The sequence below is a fragment of the Streptopelia decaocto genome, assembly GCF_964273445.1.
Source record: "Streptopelia decaocto genome assembly, chromosome: 2".
In the NCBI taxonomy this organism is placed as follows: domain Eukaryota; kingdom Metazoa; phylum Chordata; class Aves; order Columbiformes; family Columbidae; genus Streptopelia; species Streptopelia decaocto.
In genome coordinates, this window is record NC_138655.1 from 191,755 (window position 1) to 217,059 (window position 25,305).

The window sequence follows — 25,305 nt, forward strand, 5'->3', positions numbered from 1 at the left end:
CCCCACTCCCCGCACACCCAGCTCCCCGCACACCCTGCACACCCAGCTCCCCGCACACCCAGCTCCCTGCACACCCCGCACACCCAGCTCCCCGCACACCCCGCACACCCAGCTCCCCGCACACCCTGCACACCCAGCTCCCCGCACACCCCACTCCCCGCACACCCCGCTCCCCACACCCCCTGCACACCCAGCTCCCCGCACACCCCACTCCCTGCACACCCCACTCCCCGCACACCCCGCTCCCCACACCCCCTGCACACCCAGCTCCCCGCACACCCCACTCCCCGCACACCCAGCTCCCCGCACACGCCACTCCCCGCACACCCAGCTCCCTGCACACCCAGCTCCCCGCACACCCCGCACACCCAGCTCCCCGCACACCCAGCTCTCCGCACACCCCGCACACCCAGCTCCCCGCACACCCAGCTGCCTGCACACCCCGCACACCCAGCTCCCCGCACACCCTGCTCCCCGCACACCCAGCTCCCTGCACACCCAGCTCCCCGCACACCCAGCTCCTGCACACCCAGCTCCCCGCACACCCAGCTCCCTGCACACCCAGCTCCCCGCACACCCAGCTCCCTGCACACCCTGCACACCCAGCTCCCCGCACACCCAGCTCCCCGCACAACCCACACACCCAGCTCCCCGCACACCCAGCTCCCTGCACACCCAGCTCCCCGCACACCCCGCACACCCAGCTCCCCGCACACCCTGCACACCCAGCTCCCCGCACACCCAGCTCCCCGCACACCCAGCTCCCGCACACCCTGCACACCCAGCTCCCCGCACACCCAGCTCCCCGCACACCCAGCTCCCGCACACCCTGCACACCCAGCTCCCCGCACACCCAGCTCCCCGCACACCCCGTGCACCCAGCTCCCCACACACCCTGCACACCCAGCTCCCCGCACACCCAGCTCCCTGCACACCCAGCTGCCTGCACACCCTGCACACCCAGCTCCCGCACACCCAGCTCCCCACACACCCCGCACACCCAGCTCCCCGCACACCCCGCACACGCAGCTCCCTGCACACCCAGCTCCCGCACACCCAGCTCCCGCACACCCCGCCTGGCTGCAGCAGCCCTCCAGACGCGGCTGCTCTCCAGCAAACCCCGTCCCAGCGCAGCACACCCCCAATGCAGCGCCGCATCACCCGGCCGAACACCCGCTGTCTCACCCCAGCACACTTTCAGGTGTTTCCAGCACCGTCACACAGAACAACGCCTCTCACCCCGCTCGAGTGCGCTTCCATACAGTCACACAGCTATCACCACGGCATCTACCCCATGCAGTCCCACCACCCCTTCAGGGGCAAACGCTTTTACAGCCCCACTTCACCATAACACACACCAACAGGCAACGGGCGGCTGAGGAGCGGCGAGCCGCACAGACCCCTTGGGGCGCTCACTGCAGCAGGACTGGAACCAGCTCCAGTTCTGCCAGCGCCCAGCTGCTCCGGTCCCAGACCAAGCACCGACCCTCCCTCGGCAATGCCAAAGAGAGACACGTTACCCCCCAACCTTCCCTCGGCAATGCCAAAGAGAGACGCGTTACCCCCGCCACAGCCCTCTCCAGCGCAGCAGAGACACCGCGGAGCAGCGACCCAGCCTCCCTGTCTCCAGGCGCCGGCCGGGAGCAGAAAGGCCCTCTGCTCAGGGCACGTTCTCCAGCGCGAGTCACGCAGCGTGCACAGAAATAGCTCCGCAGGGCCGGGCGGCTGCGGCGGCAGCTGCGAGGCTCCGGATTCCTGAGGCCCTTCCCCAGCGCCCGGCCCGGCCCAAAGCGGCGGCTGACACAGCCCTGGCTCCTATCGGGTTTCTTCAGACACCAAACCCCCGCTGCCCTCAGAAATGTTGCTATTGTAGCTATGTGCCTTTCCAATGTACAAAAAACCTACAAAACCCAAAACCAACCGAAACAAAAACGACCAACAAAATCCCCAACACAAGACACATCCAAATTCCAGCCTTTTTTCCCAGAGCGCCACAAATGACAGCAGCAAGCTGCAGCACGCCATGCAGCGCGCAGGAGGCTCCGCCAGCCGACAGGAGCTTCAGGACACGGTCTGTCCGTTCGGACGCAGTAATGACACCGCTGCCCACAGCCCCGCAGCACGGAGCGGGACCCCCGCCGCACCCAGGGCACGGCACCGACCCGCCGCCCCAGCGGTCCCGCCACCACCAACGCCTCCTTTGCTTTGCCAAGGGAGGACTGACCGAGGCCTGGAGGGCACAGTGGAGCTGGACGTCCCGGCACCCCTGAGGTCCGCGGGCCATGGGGAGCTCAGGTCCCGCTCGCCCACGGGCAGGGCTGGAACCGAGCGCCATGACCCGCCGGTCGGGCTCCAGCGCCGCTGTGGCCGCTGTGCCGGCGCGGCTGCGCCTCCCGTGCGCGCCGGCGGCTCTTTCTGTCCGACGAGCGGCCATTTCTATTCCGGGTAAGCAAAGACAGTGCCGTGTGCTCTTCCCAGCCCTGCCTCTGTCACCCCGTCGAGCAGCCAGGACAATTGTGTTTTACCCGCCATCCAACACAAACACAGAAGAAATGCACTTGCAGTTCCGACCCATCGCTTTGCCACAGAAACTGAAACAAATCTAATCTTACATCTAATGAACAAGTACAGAGAAAGAATCAGTGGCTGGAAATCGAAGAGAAACACATTGAGACTGATAAGCAGAGACTGTTAATGAACTAACTATAGTGATACGCTACTGAGAGATGTGAAGTCTCCTCCACTGCTTACAGACCAGAGAGCAAAACTGGATGTTCAGTGCGTGCTGCGGCCGGACGCAGCCCCTCGCAGATGCGCCCCCCGGCCCGCGCCGTGCGCAGGACACCGCGCCAGCTCCTCAACCACTGCGCCGTGCGCAGGACACCGTGCCAGCTCCTCAATGACTGCGCCATGTGCAGGACACCGTGCCAGCTCCTCAACCACTGCGCCGTGCGCAGGACACCGCGCCAGCTCCTCAACCACTGCGCCGTGCGCAGGACACCGCGCCAGCTCCGCAACCACTGCGCCGTGCGCAGGACACCGCGCCAGCTCCTCAATGACTGCGCCGTGCACAGGACACCGCGCCAGCTCCTCAATGACTGCGCCGTGCGCAGGACACCGCGCCAGCTCCTCAACCACTGCGCCGTGCGCAGGACACCGCGCCAGCTCCTCAACCACTGCGCCGTGCGCAGGACACCGCGCCAGCTCCGCAACCACTGCGCCGTGTGCAGGACACCGCGCCAGCTCCTCAATGACTGCGCCGTGCACAGGACACCGCGCCAGCTCCTCAACCACTGCGCCGTGCACAGGACACCGCACCAGCTCCTCAACCACTGCGCCGTGCGCAGGACACCGCACCAGCTCCTCAATGACTGCGCCGTGCGCAGGACACCGCGCCAGCTCCTCAACCACTGCGCCGTGCGCAGGACACCGCGCCAGCTCCTCAATGACTGCGCCGTGCGCAGGACACCGCGCCAGCTCCTCAACCACTGCGCCGTGCGCAGGACACCGCGCCAGCTCCGCAACCACTGCGCCGTGCGCAGGACACCGCGCCAGCTCCTCAACCACTGCGCCGTGCGCAGGACACCGCGCCAGCTCCGCAACCACTGCGCCGTGCGCAGGACACCGCGCCAGCTCCGCAACCACTGCGCCGTGCGCAGGACACCGCGCCAGCTCCTCAATGACTGCGCCGTGCGCAGGACACCGCGCCAGCTCCTCAATGACTGCGCCGTGCGCAGGACACCGCGCCAGCTCCTCAACCACTGCGCCGTGCGCAGGACACCGCGCCAGCTCCTCAACCACTGCGCCGTGCGCAGGACACCGCGCCAGCTCCGCAACCACTGCGCCGTGTGCAGGACACCGCGCCAGCTCCTCAATGACTGCGCCGTGCACAGGACACCGCGCCAGCTCCTCAACCACTGCGCCGTGCACAGGACACCGCACCAGCTCCTCAACCACTGCGCCGTGCGCAGGACACCGCACCAGCTCCTCAATGACTGCGCCGTGCGCAGGACACCGCGCCAGCTCCTCAACCACTGCGCCGTGCGCAGGACACCGCGCCAGCTCCTCAATGACTGCGCCGTGCGCAGGACACCGCGCCAGCTCCTCAACCACTGCGCCGTGCGCAGGACACCGCGCCAGCTCCGCAACCACTGCGCCGTGCGCAGGACACCGCGCCAGCTCCTCAACCACTGCGCCGTGCGCAGGACACCGCGCCAGCTCCGCAACCACTGCGCCGTGCGCAGGACACCGCGCCAGCTCCGCAACCACTGCGCCGTGCGCAGGACACCGCGCCAGCTCCTCAATGACTGCGCCGTGCGCAGGACACCGCGCCAGCTCCTCAATGACTGCGCCGTGCGCAGGACACCGCGCCAGCTCCTCAACCACTGCGCCGTGCGCAGGACACCGCGCCAGCTCCGCAACCACTGCGCCGTGCGCAGGACACCGCGCCAGCTCCTCAATGACTGCGCCGTGCGCAGGACACCGCACCAGCTCCTCAATGACTGCGCCGTGCGCAGGACACCGCGCCAGCTCTGCAACCACTGCGCCGTGCGCAGGACACCGCGCCAGCTCCTCAACCACTGCGCCGTGTGCAGGACACCGCGCCAGCTCCTCAACCACTGCGCCGTGCGCAGGACACCGCGCCAGCTCTGCAACCACTGCGCCGTGCGCAGGACACCGCGCCAGCTCCTCAACCACTGCGCCGTGTGCAGGACACCGCGCCAGCTCCTCAACCACTGCGCCGTGCGCAGGACACCGCGCCAGCTCTGCAACCACTGCGCCGTGCGCAGGACACCGCGCCAGCTCCTCAACCACTGCGCCGTGCGCAGGACACCGCGCCAGCTCTGCAACCACTGCGCCGTGCGCAGGACACCGCGCCAGCTCCTCAATGACTGCGCCGTGCGCAGGACACCGCGCCAGCTCCTCAATGACTGCGCCGTGCGCAGGACACTGCGCCAGCTCCTCAATGACTGCGCCGTGCGCAGGACACCGCGCCAGCTCCTCAACCACTGCGCCGTGCGCAGGACACCGCGCCAGCTCCTCAACCACTGCGCCGTGCGCAGGACACCGCGCCAGCTCTGCAACCACTGCGCCGTGCGCAGGACACCGCGCCAGCTCCTCAACCACTGCGCCGTGCGCAGGACACCGCGCCAGCTCTGCAACCACTGCGCCGTGCGCAGGACACTGCGCCAGCTCCTCAATGACTGCGCCGTGCGCAGGACACCGCGCCAGCTCCTCAACCACTGCGCCGTGCGCAGGACACCGCGCCAGCTCCTCAATGACTGCGCCGTGCGCAGGACACCGCGCCAGCTCCGCAACCACTGCGCCGTGCGCAGGACACCGCGCCAGCTCCGCAACCACTGCGCCGTGCACAGGACACCGCGCCAGCTCCTCAATGACTGCGCCGTGCGCAGGACACCGCGCCAGCTCCTCAATGACTGCACCGTGCGCAGGACACCGCGCCAGCTCCTCAATGACTGCGCCGTGCGCAGGACACCGCGCCAGCTCCTCAATGACTGCGCCGTGCGCAGGACACCGCGCCAGCTCCTCAATGACTGCGCCATGTGCAGGACACCGCGCCAGCTCCTCAACCACTGCGCCGTGCGCAGGACACCGCGCCAGCTCCTCAACCACTGCGCCGTGCGCAGGACACCGCGCCAGCTCTGCAACCACTGCGCCATGTGCAGGACACCGCGCCAGCTCCTCAATGACTGCGCCGTGCGCAGGACACCGTGCCAGCTCCTCAATGACTGCGCCATGTGCAGGACACCGCGCCAGCTCCTCAACCACTGCGCCGTGCGCAGGACACCGCGCCAGCTCTGCAACCACTGCGCCGTGCGCAGGACACCGCGCCGGCTCCGCAACCACTGCGCCAGCGCCCGGCACCGCCGTGCGCCGGGACCCCGCACACGAGGGGCTGCGCAGCTGGCGCAGCCGCGAGCATCCGGTGAGCGCTCCCATGCAGCTTCCAACGGGGGTTTAACAGTGTACAAACAAACAGACATCTCAGTAAGCCCCATAAATCTTGCCCACTAAAGGACCAATACAGGGCAATACAGATTAATGCAAGATAGACAACTACCTGCCCCCCTCTTCAGGGGCAGTTCCTGGGGAATCCTCGTGACAAATTCCACTCAACCTATAGTGCTCAGGACAGAGGCCGGCACCTCCTGCTCAGTGGTGCGCCTGCAGCACCAGACTCGTAGGCACCGTTTGGAGAATGTACGTGGTGAGGAAGCTGGCACAGACGGGAGGAAAATACTGTGGGCACTGGGCATTAGGCAGCTGAACGCAGTCAGGGCGCCTGGGGACGGCCAGCGCGTTAACTGACCGCGTGCTTTGTGTCGCCGGACCGACCCGCGCCTGTCACCCCAACGGGGCCGGCGCTCCCAGGGAGCGTCCCTGGAGCCGTCTCCCCGTCCCGCCCCCGGGCAGACCGGCCGTTTCCAACAGAGCAGAGACGGGGCCGGCGAACGACAGCTGGGAAGGAGAACCGCGGCCCCGCTGGCCCTGCCCCACAGCGGGACATTTATAGCTGCCGCCCGCATACCGGCCCGCGTTCCTGCGCCCACGGGCGGCTGCGGCACGACCGCCCAGCGGCACCGGGCGCCCAGCGCTCCGGCAGCTGCCGCGCCGGGTGGCTCTGCCCTCCCCTCCAGCTGCCCAGTTACACTGAGAGGGCTAAAAATATGTTAGAGCTTTGCCTGATAATGCTTTCTGTGTGAAAACCCAAAAGCTGGGGAGCATGGGGAGGAACAAAACACGACGAAGCTGGAGAAAAGCAGGGCTGTAATCCGTGTGAAAGCAGAAAGCAAGAGTGCCTGAAGTCAACGAGAGGACAGATGGACAGGAGAGGGACCTGTCTGGACGGAATGAGGTGGACAGTGGAGGTAAAAGAGATGATCCCGAAACAATGGAATGGGAATGCGGGCTCTATGATCAGAGCAAAGGGATGGCTCCTGCTGCCGGAGGAGGCGAAGACCGGAGCGTGAGGAAGCGGGCAGAAGCCCGGCGCACGAGGCATGATGCAGGGAAGACAAAACACGACCAAGGGAAGGGAAGAGGTGAGGTAAGGTTTGACACAACACAGGAGAGACAGACGCCTTTGTGAAGTCTGTGAAATGTGGGCTGCTCTTGGCTGAGCTGCCACCGCGTATCAGGGCTGGAACGCAGGGCCCGGGGCAGGAGCCCCCAGGCTGTGCCAGGACTGAGTCACAACGCACAACCGCTGACACTTTGCCTTTGGCAGCCCTGGATGGATCTCGATTTAGTACTCTTGGTACCAGCGCCCCACATCCCTCCTCCTCGCTAAACACCATCTGCAATGAATTTGCGCACAACTCTGTCAGAAAGCACCTCCCCTCGCCCCGCTCAGCTTGCAGCCGTTCCTGCTCGCACGGCCGCTCTCCGCCGGGCTGTCCCTCTGCCGCGCTCAGGGCGCTCCTCTGTCCCGGCCATTACCCGCGCCGCCTCCCTCTCCAAAATGCCAAGTGACCCGGCTCCCTGCTCTCCCCAGTTTCTTGTTCTCATCTCTCTCTGTGGCTGCCTCCTGTTCCACCCTGCCCGGCTCTACCGCGGTTCCGCTCCCGTGTCCCGGTGCAGGGCACCGCCCCCTCCCCCGGCGGCGCCGTTGGCCCCGCGCAGCCCGCGCCCCGGCCCGCGCCCCAGCCTGCACCCCGGCCCAGCCCGCACCCCGGCCCGCACTTACGGAGCGGTTCCCGCGCCCCGGCCCGCACTTACGGAGCGGTTCCCGCGCCCCGGCCCACCCCGGCCCGCACTTACGGAGCAGTTCCCGCACCCCAGCCCGCGCCTCGGCCCACACTTACGGAGCGGTTCCTGCACCATGCCCGCCCCGGCCCGCACTTACGGAGCGGTTCCTGCACCATGCCCGCCCCGGCCCGCACTTACGGAGCGGTTCCCGCGCCCCAGCCCGCCCCGGCCCGCACTTACGGAGCGATTCCCGCGCCCCGGTCCGCCCCGGCCCCGCACTTACGGAGCGGTTCCCGCGCCCCAGCCCGCACTTACGGAGCGGTTCCCGCGCCCCGGCCCGCACTTACGGAGCGGTTCCCGCGCCCCGGCCCGCACTTACGGAGCGGTTCCCGCGCTGCAGGCCGCTGCTGGGCAGGGCAGCCAGGGTCCGGTAGTCCAGGCGCAGCGGCTCGCTCGTGGCGTTCTGGAGAAGGCAGGGGAGGAGAGAGACACCAGGAGGAGATCAGGCCAGAGGTCAACTACATCCCTTAGACACCGCGACTAAAAGGAAACCACCCCCAGCAATAACCAAGGCTTGTCTCCAGGCTCAAGTCCCCACTGATGGAAAATGAGCCAGACACAAACATGGCAGAGGCCTGAGAAACGCTGCAGAGACGCCGTCGCTCAGGGTCCCCACAGGTCCCCCCTGCTCCTGCCACACGTGCCACGTCCACTCCCTCGCGCGGGGACAGAACGTGACGGACCTACCGGTGTCCTCCAAAGAGCACCTGAAAGGCTTACGGCCGGGATTCGGAGACACTGGGGAAGGCACATCTATAACTCCTCTCCAGAATCACAGAACCACAGAGTGTCCTGAGCTGGCAGGACCCACAGGACCATCGGTTCCAGCTCCTGTCCCTGCCCAGGACACCCCACAGCTCACCCCGTGTGTCTGAGCACGGTGTCCGGTCTCTCCTTGAACACTGTCAGGCTGGGCCGTGACCCCTCCCTGGGAGCCTGTTCAGTGTCCAGCCCCTCTGGGGAAGAACCTTTTCCCCATGTCCCACTGCCCCCGGCACATCTGCTGCCGTTCCCCGGGCTCTGCCATCAGTATCTTTTCTCCACCTTGACTCACACTCGTATAATTTTGTTTGATTTCACTCCCCATTTGCATTTTTCGGCTTTTCTAATTCTAGCCATTGTTTTTCACCATTCCTTCCTCATCACAGATTTCTTAATTTCTGATATCTTCTCCTATACTCAAAAGTGTGTTTTTGGGGGGTGTGGACTATGACCTGTGGAGAGCGGGAGTGAAGGGGAAGGAGCGGTGCCGGAGGCTCCTGCAGCCCCGCGCCCGTCCCGCGGTGCCGTGTCCTCACTCCGCCTGCTCCCCCGGCTGCCGCGCGGCCGCCTCCCGCTCCCTGCGCAGCGCTCCTGGGCGGCCGAGCGGCGCCCGCAGCGCGGAGGACAGAGAGAGATCAGCACGGTGGGACAGGAACAGGAGCAGTGTCCAGAATCACGGGAGGACAGAGAGAGATCAGCACGGTGGGACAGGAACAGGAGCAGCGTCCAGAATCACGGGAGGACAGAGAGAGATCAGCACGGTGGGACAGGAACAGGAGCGGCGCCCGCAGCGCGGAGGACAGAGAGAGATCAGCACCGCGGGACAGGAACAGGAGCAGCGTCCGGCAGCGCGGAGGACAGAGACCAGGACAGAGACCAGCACCGTGGGACAGGAACAGGAGCAGCGTCCGGCAGGGAGAGAGGACAGAGACCAGGACAGAGATCAGCGCAGGCAGGGACAGAGGACACAGAGGACAGAGATCAGCGCGGGCAGGGACAGAGGACACAGAGGACAGAGATCAGCGCGGGCAGGGACAGAGGACAGAGGACAGAGATCAGCATGGGCAGGGACAGAGGACAGAGAGGGCAGAGATCAGTGCGGGCAGGGACAGAGGACAGAGAGGGCAGAGATCAGCGCGGCAGGGACAGAGGACAGAGGAGAGGACAGAGATCAGCGCGGCAGGGACAGAGGAGAGGACAGAGATCAGCGCGGGCAGGGACAGGACAGAGGAGAGGACAGAGATCAGCGCGGGCAGGGACAGGACAGAGAGGACAGAGATCAGCGCGGGCAGGGACAGGACAGAGAGGACAGAGATCAGCGCGGCAGGGACAGGACAGAGGAGAGGACAGAGATCAGAGCGGCAGGGACAGAGGACAGAGACAAGGACAGAGATCAGTGCGGGCAGGGACAGAGGACACAGAGGACAGAGATCAGCGCGGCAGGGACAGAGGACAGAGGAGAGGACAGAGATCAGCGTGGGCAGGGACAGAGGACAGAGGAGAGGACAGAGATCAGTGTGGGCAGGGACAGGACAGAGGAGAGGACAGAGACCAGCGCGGGCAGGGACAGAGGACACAGAGGACAGAGACCAGCGTGGGCAGGGACAGGAGAGAGATCAGCACGGGCAGGGACAGAGAACACAGAGGACAGAGATCAGCGTGGGCAGGGACAGAGGACAGAGGACACAGAGGACAGAGATCAGCGTGGGCAGGGACAGAGGACAGAGGACACAGAGGACAGAGATCAGCGCGGGCAGGGACAGAGGACACAGAGGACAGAGATCAGCGTGGGCAGGGACAGGACAGAGGAGAGGACAGAGATCAGCGCCGCAGCGGCACACGGAGCAGGAGCCGCACGGGGCTGCAGCCGCCACCAGCACCAACAGCGGGCATGGGGAGAGCGGAGCTGGAATTGTGTGTGAGCTCGGTCATCGCCAGCAGCACGGACGGGAACAGACGCCCCGTGTGACAGGAGCCGGGTGTCACCAGAGCGGGGAGACAGCGCATGTCTCTAAATCCCCAGCAGGGTCGATCTCGGGGAACACCAAAGGGAGCTGAAGCCCCTCGAGCACAAGCTACAGCACGGCCAAGGGGAGGAGAAGGTTCTTATCGCTACAAGAGCTGCCCTGGCAGAGCACGGGCTGGGGAGGCGGGAGGGAACGGAGAAACGAACCTACAGAGCACAGGCCTCGCTGGACTAGGGACAAAGACCTAAAAACCCACATACTTGTTACCAGCACCACAGCCACAGGGCTACAGACAGAGCCGCTGTGTGAGCACGGGGCAGCGCTCCGAACCCGCGGGGCAGCGCTCCGAACCCGCGGTGCAGCGCTTCAAACCCATGGGGCAGCGCTTCAAACCGCGGGGCAGCGCTTCAAACCGCGGGGCAGCGCTTCGAACCCGCGGGCAGCGCTTCAAACCCGCGGGGCAGCGCTTCAAACCCATAGGGCAGCGCTTCGAACCCGCGGGGCAGCGCTTCGAACCCGCGGGGCAGCGCTTCGAACCCACTGGGCAGCGCTTCGAGCCCACGGGGCAGCGCTTCAAACCGCGGGGCAGCACTTCGAACCCGCGGGGCAGTGCTCGGCCACCCGGCGCAGCACAGGAACGGCCCAGGGGTGACCGGCAACCCCCCGCACAGCGCGACCTCCCGACGGTGCAGCGTGACCCTCCCCTCCCGACGGTGCAGCGCAACTCTCCCCTCCCGACGGTGCAGCGCGACCTCCCGACGGTGCAGCGCGACCCTCCCCTCCCGACGGTGCAGCGCGACCCTCCCCTCCCGATGGTGCAGCGCGACCTCCCGACGGTGCAGCGCAACCCTCCCGACGGTGCAGCGTGACCCCCCCCTCCCAACGGTGCAGCGTGACCCTCCCAACGGTGCAGCGCGACCCTCCTGACGGTGCAGCGCGACCTCCCGACAGTGCAGCGCGACCCTCCCGACGGTGCAGCGCGACCCTCCCGACGGTGCAGCACGACCCTCCCCTCCCGACGGTGCAGCGCGACCCTCCCCTCCCGACGGTGCAGCGCGACCCTCCCGACGGTGCAGCGTGACCCTCCCCTCCCGACGGTGCAGCGCGACCCTCCCGACGGTGCAGCGCGACCCTCCCGACGGTGCAGTGCGACCCTCCCCTCCCGACGGTGCAGCGCGACCCTCCCGACGGTGCAGCACGACCCTCCCCTCCCGACGGTGCAGCGTGACCCTCCCGACAGTGCAGCGCGACCCTCCCGACGGTGCAGCGTGACCCTCCCGACGGTGCAGCGTGACCCTCCCCTCCCGATGGTGCAGTGCGACCTCCCGACGGTGCAGCGCGACCCTCCCGACAGTGCAGCGCGACCCTCCCGACGGTGCAGCGCGACCCTCCCCTCCCGACGGTGCAGCGCGACCTCCCGACGGTGCAGCGCGACCTCCCGACGGTGCAGCGCGACCCTCCCCTCCCGACGGTGCAGCGTGACCCTCCCCTCCCGACGGTGCAGCGCGACCTCCCGACGGTGCAGCGCGACCCTCCCCTCCCGACGGTGCAGCGCGACCCTCCTGACGGTGCAGCGCGACCTCCCGACGGTGCAGCGCGACCTCCCGACGGTGCAGCGCGACCCTCCCCTCCCGACGGTGCAGCGCGACCCTCCCCTCCCGACAGTGCAGCGCGACCCTCCTGACGGTGCAGCGCGACCCTCCCCTCCCAACGGTGCAGCGTGACCCTCCTGATGGTGCAGCGCGACCCTCCCCTCCCGACGGTGCAGCGTGACCCTCCCGACGGTGCAGCGTGACCCTCCCCTCCCGACAGTGCAGCGCGACCCTCCCGACAGTGCAGCGCGACCCTCCTGACGTGCAGCGCGACCCTCCCGACGGTGCAGCGCGACCTCCCCGCGGCCGGGACGACGGGATGGGGACGGTGTCTGAGAAATACAGAGGGAGCTGCTGAAAGCTCAGATAAGCAGCGCCGCCCTCCTCTTCCAAAGCTCTGTGTGTTGCCACCAGCAGATAATCGGTGTGGCACATCGCATGCCCGACCTCCAGACAACAGTGAGCAACGTGAGAACACACTAACGCTCTGGAGGATCACGAGACCCCAAGGGCTATTTACGGATATTTACGCTGAAGCCCATTCTGAATCCGCTGATGTTTATTTTGGACAAGTGCCACATGTAAAGTGAGTGTTCAAGCTAACAGTAATCACCTCGTGCGTGACCGTTCTCTGGGCTCTCCAGCTGAAGAGACAAGAGCAGCAGGCAGCCCAGACGGGGCCGTGGGCTGTTCAAAGTCCGTCCTGACAACACCCGGAGAGCCAGAGAAACAACCACAGCTGCAGAGCTGGGGCACAGAAATGCACCACGAATCGGTCCCTGGAGAACCGGGGTTACTGATGCTGTTAGAAACTGAGCTATCAAGGAACTGAACTGGGAGATACATGCGGCGAGTGAAAACCTCCGCAGAACTGATGGTGAGCACGGCAAAGCCAAAATCCTTCACGTTTCTTCAGTCCACAACCTTACTGTGAGGAGACACATTTGGTGCCTGTCACTTGTGTGCAAAACGGAACATGAAACCTTCAAGTATTAGCGAACAGGTCCAAAAATGGTGACACAAACAGTGTCACTGAGGTGGGAACCTCCTACAGCTTTACAACGACCACCACACAGCACTGGCGGACACTGCTGCAAACCCAACCATCTGACCACAGAGTGTTAAATACACATCACGGCAGCCCCAGAGTGACCACAGAGTGTTAAATACACGTCACGGCAGCCCCAGAGTGACCACAGTGTTAAATACACGTCACGGCAGCCCCAGAGTGACCACAGGGTGCTAAATACACGTCACGGCAGCCCCAGAGTGACCACAGGGTGCTAAATACACGTCACGGCAGCCCCAGAGTGACCACAGAGTGTTAAATACACGTCACGGCAGCCCCAGAGTGACCACAGAGTGTTAAATACACGTCACGGCAGCCCCAGAGTGACCACAGAGTGTTAAATACACGTCACGGCAGCCCCAGAGTGACCACAGGGTGCTAAATACACGTCACGGCAGCCCCAGAGTGACCACAGGGTGCTAAATACACGTCACGGCAGCCCCAGAGTGACCACAGGGTGCTAAATACACGTCTCAGAGTCTTGCTTCAAAAAGCTGTCAGGAGTAACCCCCAGGCAGGATGAACCGCGATCACGGCGCACGGTTCGGCCTCCACGAAGAACAACGACACTTCCGTAAGATCCCACCGTTGTTTTGAAGCATTGCTGGTGGCTGAATGAGTATGTTTTGATAACTTTTTTCCTTTAAATTAACCATTTAAATAAAATTTTACATTCCAGGTTTCAATGAAAAACCACCATAAACTGAGATATGGCCAAGGCTGTATCAGCAATCAAATAGGGTTTTCTGTTTTTTTGACAGTGTCTGGGGTATTTTTAAGTAATGTCAGCCTGACTTTTAGAAAAGCCTTTATGTACCTAAGCTTGAATTAATGCAAGCAGCACAGACAGCGCAGCGTGGGTTTGGGGCTGGACTGGCTCTGGGCTCATCCAGAGCTGTTAAAAATGCTGATCACACAGTATCACAGTATCACAGTCTGTTTGGGGTTGGAAGGGACCTCAGAAGCTCATCCAGTGCAATCCCCCCATGGAGCAGGAACACCCAGCTGAGGTTCCACAGGAAGGTGTCCAGGGGTTGGAATGTCTGCAGAGAAGGAGACTCCACAACCCCCTGGGCAGCCTGGGCCAGGCTCTGCCACCCTCACCATGAAGAAGTTTCTTCTCAAATTTAAGTGGAACCTCTTGTGTTCCAGCTTGATCCCATTACCCCTTGTCCTATCATTGTTTGCCACCGAGAACAGCCTGGCTCCATCCTCATGACACTCACCCTTTATATACTTATAAACAGCCTCCTCTTCTCCAAACTAAGGAGCCCCAGCTCCCTCAGCCTTTCCTCACACGGGAGATGCTCCACTCCCTGCAGCATCTTGGTGGCTGCGCTGGACTCTCTGCAGCAGTTCCCTGTCCTGCTGGAACTGAGGGGCCACAACTGGACACAAGATTCCAGGTGTGGTCTCCCCAGGGCAGAGCAGAGGGGCAGGAGAACCTCTCTGACCCACTGACCACCCCCTTCTAACCCACCCCAGGTCCCATTGGCTTCCTGGCCACAAGGGCCCAGTGCTGGCTCATGGTCATCCTGTTGTCCACCAGGACCCCCAGGTCCCTTTCCCCTACACTGCTCTCTAATATGTAATTTCCCAACCTGTACTGGAACCTGTGGTTGTTCCTGCCCAGATGCAGGACTCTACACTTGCCCTTGTTAAATTTCATCAGGTTATTCCCCGCCCAGCTCTCCAGCCTGTCCAGGTCTCTGATGGCAGCACAGCTTCCAGTGTCACCACTCCTCCCAGCTTGGTGTCATCAGCAAACTTGCTGATAGTGCACTCAATTCCCTCGTCTAAATCGTTAATGAATATATTGAATAATACCGGCCCCAGCACTGCCCCCTGAGGCTCTGCACTGGATACTGGCCTCAACTGGACTCCGCACCATTGACCACCACTCTCTGGCTTCTCTCCCTAAGCCAGTTTGCAACCCCCCTCACTACTCTATTGTCCAGACCACCCCTCCGCAACTGAGCTGTGAGGATGCTGTGGAGACTGTGTCAAACTCACCGGACCCGAGGTCTCCTACAGAGTATTCAAGTCCATACGCGTCCAACATTAAACTAGAAGGAACACCCTTTGCTGTGACAGTAACGCCATGAAATTGGGTTTTCTGAAACCACAGCAAACCATTCTCGGGTCCTTCCTTGGCAAGAAACACAGAAAAAATCACTAAGTCTGATGTAAGCTGGCTCCGCTCTGAGCCGAACCGAGTGACGTGGAGAGGCTCCCTCCCGCCCCAATCGCTCTCTAAGGCCGGAGGAGTCAAACCCTGAGACCAGCTCACGACACTCGGGCAGGACCCCGTGTCCTGCTCCGCACGCGTCCAAGCCGCAGAGCAAGGACAAAGCGAAGCCGCCCGCGGAGCCCGCGGGACGCGCAGCCCTGTGCCCGTGCCCCCGCTCCCATGGACCCAGAGCGCAGTACGGTTATACAAATATACTTATGTGTATGTAATCATTACACATAACGCGTGCCTGAAAGGTCACAAGGCCATTTTCTGGCTCATGGCTCTGTCCTCTCAGTCTGTGCCACTGGTTATTCACAGCGTTGGCCGTTTCTTCCAAAGTGAACAAAATCTCAAGTGCTAACTGAGTTCTCAAGACCACCTAAGTCCAGAACTGCCGACACCCCTGCACTCCCGCGGGGCAGCAAGTGTAAAGGCTGAGCGGTCACGGCCACAGGAGCCCGGCAGCAGCAGCTGTGCCTGGGCAGGCTGAGGGGCTCCCGCAGAGCGGTCACGGCCACCGAAGGAGCCCGGCAGCAGCAGCTGTGCCTGGGGCAGGCTGGGGGGTCCCGCAGAGCCCACGGGTGCAGCGGTCACGGCCACCGAAGGAGCCCGGCAGCAGCAGCTGTGCCTGGGGCAGGCTGAGCGGCTCCCGCAGAGCCCACGGGCGCCGGGCACCCGCAGAGCGGTCATGGCCACCAAAGGAGCCCGGCAGCAGCAGCTGTGCCTGGGCAGGCTGAGGGGCTCCCGCAGAGCCCACGGGCGCCGGGCGCGCACAGAGCAGTCACAGGAGCCCGGCAGCAGCAGCTGTGCCTGGGGCAGGCTGAGGGGCTCCCGCAGAGCGGTCACGGCCACCGAAGGAGCCCGGCAGCAGCAGCTGTGCCTGGGGCAGGCTGGGGGGTCCCGCAGAGCCCACGGGTGCAGCGGTCACGGCCACCGAAGGAGCCCGGCAGCAGCAGCTGTGCCTGGGGCAGGCTGGGGGGTCCCGCAGAGCCCACGGGTGCAGCGGTCACGGCCACAGGAGCACGGCAGCAGCAGCTGTGCCTGGGCAGGCTGAGGGGCTCCCGCAGAGCCCACGGGCGCCGGGCGCAGAGCGGGTCCCGACCGCCACGCTGCGGAACAACATCTCCCCTCCGCTCCCGGAGGGACCCGGCTGAACAGATCACCGGCTGAGGAGGGACAATCAGACAGCCCACGTCCTCGCGTGGCGTGACGCTGCTGACCTGGCTCTGTGAAACAGCCGCAGGAACACGGAGTTCACAGAACCAACCAGAAAAACAAGTAAACTGAGGAGCACACGCCTGAGATTAACAGCGCTGCCTCCTCAAACCAGGGCAGCTCTGAGCCGAGTGTTCCCGTCTCTGCTCACAAAACCGTCAGGTCAGGAGCGCTGTACAGAGAACTGGTGACACGTGGGACTCCGGGCTCAGGGTGCGGCAGCGGCAGCGGGGCTGTAACGAACGGAGCAGCGCCGCCGAGGCGCAGGGAGGCGCACGACGGCAGGAGCAGCTGCACTAACCCAGCGCTCACCACCGAGAGGGAGACGCGAGGCCCCCGCAGCACCGGCGTCCGGGCAGAGACGAGCGGCGCTGTCGGGCTCGGCCGCGGCGGAGCCACCGGAGAACAGATTCTGCTACGTGAAACATCTCTCACCACTTTCTCCATCTCTTCTCTCTCCCACTGAGCTGCTTCTCTCACCATTTCCATCTCCTGCGAGAGAGCAAAGTTAGAGCCACTCGCCCCGTGCTCTCTCCCTTCTCGCAGCACCTCTAAGCTCAAGAAGATCTGGGTCCTGTCATGACTGAAGTGCTGGGAGCGCTGATCCAACAGAAGGAAATGCACTACCCGTTATGTTGCAGGTTCAGCGCACCAAGGGAGACACTGGAGATCTCAGTCATTCTTTCCACCCTGTAACGTGCCCCCCGTCGCAGCCATCGCACCCACCTTCTGCAGCATCTCCAGTTCTTCAGGGCTCAAGTCCCGGTCAATAGAAGAGATACTTTCCAGGCTATTCTTGCGCCCAATGCCAGCAGCAAAAGGGTTTGCAATAATCCCTGGAGACATCTGCAAAGCAAAAAGGCAATAAAACATGGTGTGTTTTACACAAAAAGTCCATTCCCTGGGTTCCCAGACTCAGAGCACCGAGATGAACCCGGGCTGGTCGGAGCTCCTTCTCAACTTCAAACCTCATCTCAGCACCAATTATTGAAGGAGCTCGAGGGCCAGGGAAGACGAGTTTGAGTTGAAACGAGTACAGAAAAGGGATAAGGAACAGAATCACAGAATCACAGAATCGACTGGGTTGGAAAAGACCTCAGAGATCATCCAGTCCAACCCTTGGTCCAACTCCAGCCCATTGACTAGATCATGGCACTAAGTGCCATGGCCAATCTCAGCTGAAAACCCTCCAGGGCCGGTGAGTCCAGCACCTCCCTGGGCAGCCATTCCAATGCCTGACCACTCTCTCTGTAAAGAATTTCTTTCTAATCTCCAGCCTCAATTTCCCCTGGCAGAGTTGAAGCCCATGGCCCCTTGTCCTATTGCTGATGCCTGGGAGAAGAGCCCAATCCCCCCCTGGCTAGAACTGCCCTTCAGGTAGTTCTAGAGAGTGCTGAGCTCAGCTCTGAGCCTCCTCTTCTCCAGACTAAACAAGCCCAGCTCCCTCAGCCTCTCCCCATAGGGCTTGTGTTCAAGCCCCTTCATACTGGTACTGGGGACTGGGCACTTATTCTAGTGGAGGATAAAAAAGCTTACTTGATAAGCCTTGAAAAAAGAGACCGAGAAGGCACAGGAGTACTATGGGTAAGAGTTTCCCTGCGGGGAAAGGCAAACACCAGTGAACAGACAGCATAGCATCGGCACAGGAAAACCAGGCACAAGAGCCTGGAGAAAAGGAGTGTGAAAACCGCATTTGTAAGCAGCGCGGTGGCCCGGTGGAGCGGTCGGTGCCGCAGCCAGCGGAGCGGCGGCCTGCGGAGACGCTCTGGCAAACCGGCCACGCCGCCAGGCCACAGAGCAGGAGAGCGACGTGGGAACCCGGGGCCCAGAAACCCAGACCTCCAGCAAAGGGCGTGACAAGGCCAGAGCCGTCAGGGAGCAGCGGGGCGCAGCCTCACCTCGATGGCGGCCGCGGCGCGCGGGTCGAAGCCGTCGCACACCAGCACCAGCAGCGCGTCGCCCACGCCGCGCAGGACCTGCACGGCCTCCGTGTGCGTCATGCCCAGCAGGCTCTGCTGGTTCACCTCCAGGATGCGCATCCCCACCTGCAGCCGCCCGTCCCGCGCCGCCGCCCCCGACGAGCTCACCTGCAACGGGCGACACGGGGCTGAGACGGGACGGGGTGCGGGGAGCGGCCGGAGAGGAACCGGAGCGCGGGAACGGGAGAGCTGCGGCTCCGCGTCAGCGTCTGAAGTGTTTGTGTGCACTTACAGACAGGGGAGAAAATCAATGAAGTGTACAGTGTGACAGAGGAAACAGGCGCGGAAGAAACCCCAGAATCCCAGGGTGTCAGGGGGTGAAGGGCCCTCAAAGCCCATCCAGTGCAACCCCCGGAGCAGGAACACCCAGCTGAGGTTCCACAGGAAGGTGTCCAGGGGGTTGGAATGTCTGCACAGAAGGAGACTCCACAACCCCCTGGGCAGCCTGGGCCAGGCTCTGCCACCCTCACCCCAACAAGTTGCTTCTCCTCTTCCAGTGGAACCTCCTGTGTTCCAGTTTGCACCCATTGCCCCTTGTCCTGTCACTGGTTGTCACCAGCAGAGCCTGGCTCCATCCTCCTGACACTCCCCCTTTCCGTATTGATCACCATTGATCTTTCGGGAGATAAAAAGCATCTAAATTTGAAATGTGCTGCCCCAAGGAAAGGAGCTGCTTTTGCTTTGCGGGTGCCACAGTGAGAAAGCTCACCCTTCTCTGATTCGGCTTCACAGCATGAAGTGTAACAATTCTTTTGTTGGGAGAGAGACAGAAAACGCAAGCATAGTGGTCATTTTTGTGGATAAGAGACAAATGAGGCATAAAGGCTTTTCACTGTCTTTGTGGTAGAGACAGACCTAAATTACACGTATCTGCCATTTTCCACCCTCCCTTTCGGCATTAACTCCTGTTCTCTTTCCTCAGTCAGCCACAGGTCCCATCCTGCCTCGGCACGTCCCGGGGCGCTGTGCGCACACCCCGGCTGCTCTGAGGAACACGGCCCCCGTGCTCCAGGACCCCCGCTGCTCTGAGGAACACGGCCCCGTGCTCCGGGACCCCGGCTGTTCTGAGGAACACGGCCCCGTGCTCCGGGACCCCGGCTGTTCTGAGGAACACGGCCCCCTGCTCCGGGACCCCGGCTGCTCTGAGGAACACAGCACCCCTGCTCCGGGACCCCGGCTGTTCTGAGGAACACAGCACCCCTGCTCCGGGACCCCGGCTGTTCTGAGGAACACGGCCCCCGTGCTCCGGGACCCCGGCTGCTCTGAGGAACACAGCACCCCTGCTCCGGGACCCCAGCTGTTCTGAGGAACACGGCCCCCGTGCTCCGGGACCCCGGCTGCTCTGAGGAACACGGCCCCGTGCTCCGGGACCCCGGCTGCTCTGAGGAACACGGCCCCCGTGCTCCGGGAGGCACCAGAGCGCCGCGCCGCCACCGCACGGCGGGACAGGCAACGGGGCGAACCCGCGTCTGCCACTTGGGGACAGGAAAGGAGACTGTGGGACTTGCTGTGCGTGCAGCGTGAAAGAAAACAGCAAAACACAAAAGCAACAATCAAAACAACCCCAAACCAAACAAATGTGAACGTGAGATTTTGCTCAGGAGAAATACATGAGCTGGGAAGCGAGAAAAAATCGTACGATGGTGACAGGAGAAGCTGCTCTCGGGAACCAGACAGAAACACGGGGTCCAGCGGGAAGTGCCCCAGGGAGAGAACAGAACCACCAGACGGGCGTCACTTCCTCAGTGGAAGCAGAACGTGTCGGGTGAAACGGGGTGTACCCGGGGCACGCTGGAGAAACAGAGCTCTTGGTGCCTCGTGTCATAGAGCCGGAGCTCAGAGTGACTCCGGAGACTGAGGAGCACCCGCAAGCCAGAGGCCAAGGAACCAACGGGACCGGGCGCTGTGGAACTACGAGCAGTGCAGCCCCACAGCCGCCCCGCAGCCGCCCCACCGCAGCCCCATAGCAGCCCCGCAGCCGCCCCACCGCAGCCCCATAGCAACCCCACCGCAGCCCCATAGCAGCCCCGCAGCCCCATAGCAGCCCCGCAGCCGCCCCGCCGCAGCCCCACGGCAGCCCCGCAGCCGCCCCGCGGCCACCCTGCAGCCGCCCTGCCGCGCTCTGTACCTTGGAGATGAAGATGCCCTCGTCGGTGGGATCGAACGGGTTCCCGGCGTGACCCTTGGCGCCACCGCGGATGCTGATGCCCAGTTTCTCTCCTGGGGCCTTTTCAATGCATATTTCCTGCCAACACAGAAAAGGTCTCCTTGTTTCTGGGTCAAGTCCGGACAGGAATTGCTAAGGAAACACTCCCGGTAGGTGGCCACGTTCTAAACACCCTGAAAAGGGCCTGAATTAGAGCTTTCGGTCGTGTAGCACAGTTCACTGGTTTTGACGGGCTCCTTTTCCGTGTTTTTGTCTCCCGTTCAGGTCCTGATCATTCTCCGACCCCGAGGTGCCCACGGGCATGGCAGGAGACCCTCCGTGGTCCGCAGCTGGAGATACGTTACAGCATTCACCAGAGAGTGGATCCTGCCCCGAGAAGGACATCTCGGCCTCACTCTGGCCGTATCCATCCCCCGTATCCAGTCCCACCCTGCGGCAGCTGCGCGTTCCCCCAAGACCTGGAGCCTCCACCGGGGCCACTGATGGCCCTACAGCTCCTTTGTGCCCGCTGTGCCCGTCCCCAGCGCAGCAGGGTGGTCCCAAGGTGCTGACAGCACAGCCCCCCTGCCCCGGGCACGGGGACGGGGACGTCACCCGCGCTGGCTGGGACAGGAGGGTGGGACCCTCGTCAGCAAACAGGGTCCTCAGCAAAGGAGGCGCCCGGAGCAGCTGAGGAGCTGCTGGACCACGCTGTGGTGCCCACAGCCAGATCTGACCAGGTTATAAAAGGGGTCCCCACAAAGACCCCTTGGAGCGGTGTGGGAACAGCGGCTCTATGAGCTGGAGCCCCCCCCTTAGCCCGGGACACTAAGGAGACTTTGTGGGATGGAGAGCACCCGCCATCCTCATTCGGTGAGTGGTTATGAACTGGGTATATCCTGGAATGAGTCCCTGCCTGGCCAGGCAAGCGGGAGCCCTCGCCTGAGCGGGCGAGCGGTTATTCCTGCAGAGAGCGGCCTCTGGTTTGTTTCTGCTGAGTGAATGCCTGTATGCTGTGGATCCTCATTGTTCTTGTGTTGTCGTAGCCCAATAGTCTCCTCAACTGAGAGCAAAACCTGTAGTTTATGTTGTTGGAGTGCTACATAATTGTATAAACCCTTTTCCTAGTCGGTTTATTGGCTACATTTTCCCAGCGGGAATGAAGTCTGGTTTGGAACCTGCCCACCCACACCTGAGGTTCGGGGTGCCCCGGTGCCGCAGCCGGGGGGAGCCCCGCTCGGCACCGCGGCTCCCGCTGACGCACCTGCATGCCGGGCGGCGGCGGGTCCCTGCGCACCAGCACGGCGAGCTCCGGCGCGCTGGACAGCAGCGCGGTCACGGCCTCCTGGTGCGTGGCGTGGCGCAGGTCGGTGCCGTTCACCTCCAGGATCCGGTCCCCCACGCGCAGCCCGCTGCGGGACGCCAGCCCGCGCGGGATGACCTGCACAGAGCGGCAGCGTGACACCGCGCCCGAGGGACGCCAGCCCGCGCGGGGTGACCTGCACAGAGCGGCAGCGTGGCTCAGCACCCCAGGGACGCCAGCCCGCGCGGGATGACCTGCACAGAGCGGCAGCGTGGCTCAGCACCCCAGGGACGCCAGCCCGCGCGGGGTGACCTGCACAGAGCGGCAGCGTGGCTCAGCGCCCGAGGGACGCCAGCCCGCGCGGGGTGACCTGCACAGAGCGGCAGCGTGGCTCAGCGCCCCAGGGACGCCAGCCCGCGCGGGGTGACCTGCACAGAGCGGCAGGATGGCACTGCGCCCGAGGGACGCCAGCCCGCGCGGGGTGACCTGCACAGAGCGGCAGCGTGGCTCAGCGCCCGAGGGACGCCAGCCCGCGCGGGGTGACCTGCACAGAGCGGCAGCGTGGCTCAGCGCGCCCCGGGCCGTCACAGCCCCTCCTGGGCTTTCCGAGCCCGTCCCTCACAGCCAGAGCTCCTCAGGAGGGAACTGCCTGTGGAGAAGCTGCTCGGTGCACTGATGTGTTAAGGACTTGTAGAGAGCCACCGTAAAATGACAATCGTACCCTCTAAGCGCAGTGTGCGCGGGTACTCGCACTCCCCCCAAACCCCTTCTCATTGGGAGACTTCGAGGCATCGGAACAGAAAACGTCGGCACCTCGGGAGGCGAGACAGGACCAGCTACAAACCGCCTCAGTGCCACAAAGCTGGGCTGATGCTGCAAAGGTTGCGAGAATGGCTTTAAAACTGCTCCTACACCGTGACAGGGAGGCTGCGGCACGAGACGGAAACAGACGCTTCGTCACTGGCAAACCCGACTCCACGGGCACTGCTCACGGCACCGATTATCTGCGACTGGACGGTGTCCAACCCGCATTTCCACCGTATTGCAGAGCCGGGAGGAATCGCCTGCGCAGTGCAGGATCAGTGGGATGAGCCCGGCGCCTCCTCCGAGCCTCAGCTCCCGCGCAGCGCCCAGCCCGAGGTGCCGGGGCTGAGAGCGCTACAGCGGCCTGGGAGCTTTGCCCAGTGAAAGTCACTCCTTCCACTTCAACACTTTCCTCAGTTTTAAGCCAAATATTGTCTACCTCCCCCTTTTTTTTCCAAGTCACAACTTAGGTCTTTCTTGTTAGGAAAAAACCACTCTTCAGTACTCCACAATTTCTTCCCACGAACATAACAGTCCTTCAATATTTGACTTTCCTCTCCAGCTTGGAATAATCGCTGTAGCTTTTATTTCCCCTTCTACATTTAATTTTTTATTGAAACTGCAGATACTTGGACTGGATAAGGACTTGGATCTTGGCTTAGCCAGCACTGCCAAAGCAAGTTTTGTTTCCCTCCATTGTCCCTTATTCCACGTCCAAGTAACGGCTGACGGTTTTGCACCAGGAATTCACACTGTGGTTCCTTTACTGTAACCGACTTGTGCTGTCCAAAGTCACTGCTTTTCAGAACAAAGTGCGGTAGAAGGGGAACTCTCTGTGCTGTTTCTAGGTGCAAAACCTCAGGCCTGGCTGCATTAAAGCGTATTTCTTGGAAGAGGAGAAAGTGATCAGCTGCACGTTTTTGCACATATTTCTCAGGCTCTTGGACCCAAATCCCTCATCCCAAGCCCAGCGAGCGATCTCCCGGGAGCGCCCGGGCAGGACGCACCTTTGAGATGAAGACACCCGGCTCGTGGATCCCGAAGGGGTGGCTGGAGTGGTCGCTGCCCCCCACGATGCTGAGCCCCAGGGGACCGCCCGCCTTCACCAGCTGGATTTCCTGCAGGAACACGAGGCAGAGGCAATAGGGGATGAAACACAAGGACCAAAGGCTGAACCCCGTGGGGTCGGTGTTCTGCGTGGGTGAGCACAAGGTGAGCACCGCAGGACGAGAGGGTTCCCCGTCACTTCTCGACACCCCAGTGACGCAGCGGGCCAGCCCAGCCCGCCCGCTTCCAAAGGCAGAACAGCGAGAGCGGGCGCCCCGGCCCAGCAGACTCACCTCGATGGGGTACTGGTCCTCCAGGCCTCGGGGCAGGGGGGTCCGGGGCGGCGGCTCCTCGGGGGGGCTGTCCCCATGGCTGGGGGGCGGTGGCGAGTGCATGCGCCCCCGCGGCGCCCCCGGCGCAGCTCCCTCGCCGGGCTGCTCCGCGGCCTCTCGCTCTACCAGCAGCACGATGGTGGGGGAGGACGCGGTAAGCAGCGCTACTGCCTGATCATGCCTGGCTTCTGTCATGTCTACCCCATTGATCTAGAACGACCCGCAAACTCAGCGTCAGACCATGGCTCCGGCACTCCGGGCACTGAAGCACTCGCCGCGCACCCTAAGGGCCCCCGCTGCTCCTCAAAAGCCTGTTCCCCAAAGCACTTGTGTCTGACCCCACTCCCCTACCTGGCAGAGGGACGCGGGTACCTGCCCGCGCCCACGCACTCCTCTCTCCAGACAGACAGACAGACAGACGGCTTGCAGCCCTTCCCACCCCCCCCGGATTCCTCCGAGCCCCAGCAGCACCCGCGATGCCCCAGTGACCGTGCAGACCACGCGGGACGCTCCCGGAGCACCACGAACCGGCTCGTGTCCGGCGCCGCCGCGGCCGCTGTCGGACAGAGCCCGTCCCCGGCTGCGCACACCGGCTCCCGGCCGGCGCGCAGCAATGCAAGGGCAAGAGGGCGCTCAAAGGGATGAGTCCGAAGATTTAATAAGGGGAGAAGGCAAACCGGTGATTCCCAGAGCGGTGCCGCCAACGTGCCGTGGCACCGGCCGCCTTTGCACTGGCTGTTTGCACACAGGAACCACCCCAAAGCCCAGAGACGGGCGCTGAGGAGCGCGATCCCGCGGGGACAGCACCTGCCGTCACGGGTTTAAGCCGTGAGAAGCACCGGGGTGCAAAGAGACTGGGGAGCGCTGGGAAGGACCCCGCTGCTCCGCAGGACGGACCGGCCGACGCTAACGGAGAACTGGAATTCGTTGGGACAAGGAACATTGCCCAACATGCTCTGCCACATGATTTAAAGAGCACAGCTGCGGTCTGGCGGTGATACCAGCGGAAGACACAGCGGCTCAGACACAGAGGTGCCCCCAGCACCGGGAGCAGCAACGTCGCTCATACGCGGGACTGGAGAGGAC

At 63.5% G+C, this 25,305-nt stretch overlaps 1 protein-coding gene across 18 annotated transcripts in view; it reads right to left on the bottom strand.

Annotated features, from left to right (window-relative positions):
- SCRIB (scribble planar cell polarity protein) overlaps positions 1 to 25,305 on the bottom strand; it is a 141,581-nt gene that overhangs the window by 35,672 nt on the left and 80,604 nt on the right. For 14 of the 18 annotated variants that reach the window (XM_082046716.1, XM_082046712.1, XM_082046709.1 and 11 more), the window contains 7 exons: positions 24,181 to 24,429; positions 23,848 to 23,958; positions 21,998 to 22,174; positions 20,716 to 20,832; positions 18,507 to 18,695; positions 17,335 to 17,454; positions 8,090 to 8,173 (listed from right to left, as the gene is read on the bottom strand). In XM_082046716.1, the coding sequence (XP_081902842.1) occupies positions 8,090 to 8,173; positions 17,335 to 17,454; positions 18,507 to 18,695; positions 20,716 to 20,832; positions 21,998 to 22,174; positions 23,848 to 23,958; positions 24,181 to 24,429 (1,047 nt within the window). The remainder of the gene's footprint in view (positions 1 to 8,089; positions 8,174 to 17,334; positions 17,455 to 18,506; positions 18,696 to 20,715; positions 20,833 to 21,997; positions 22,175 to 23,847; positions 23,959 to 24,180; positions 24,430 to 25,305) is intronic. The other 4 variants (XM_082046711.1, XM_082046710.1, XM_082046706.1 and 1 more) reach the window with 3 other exon arrangements.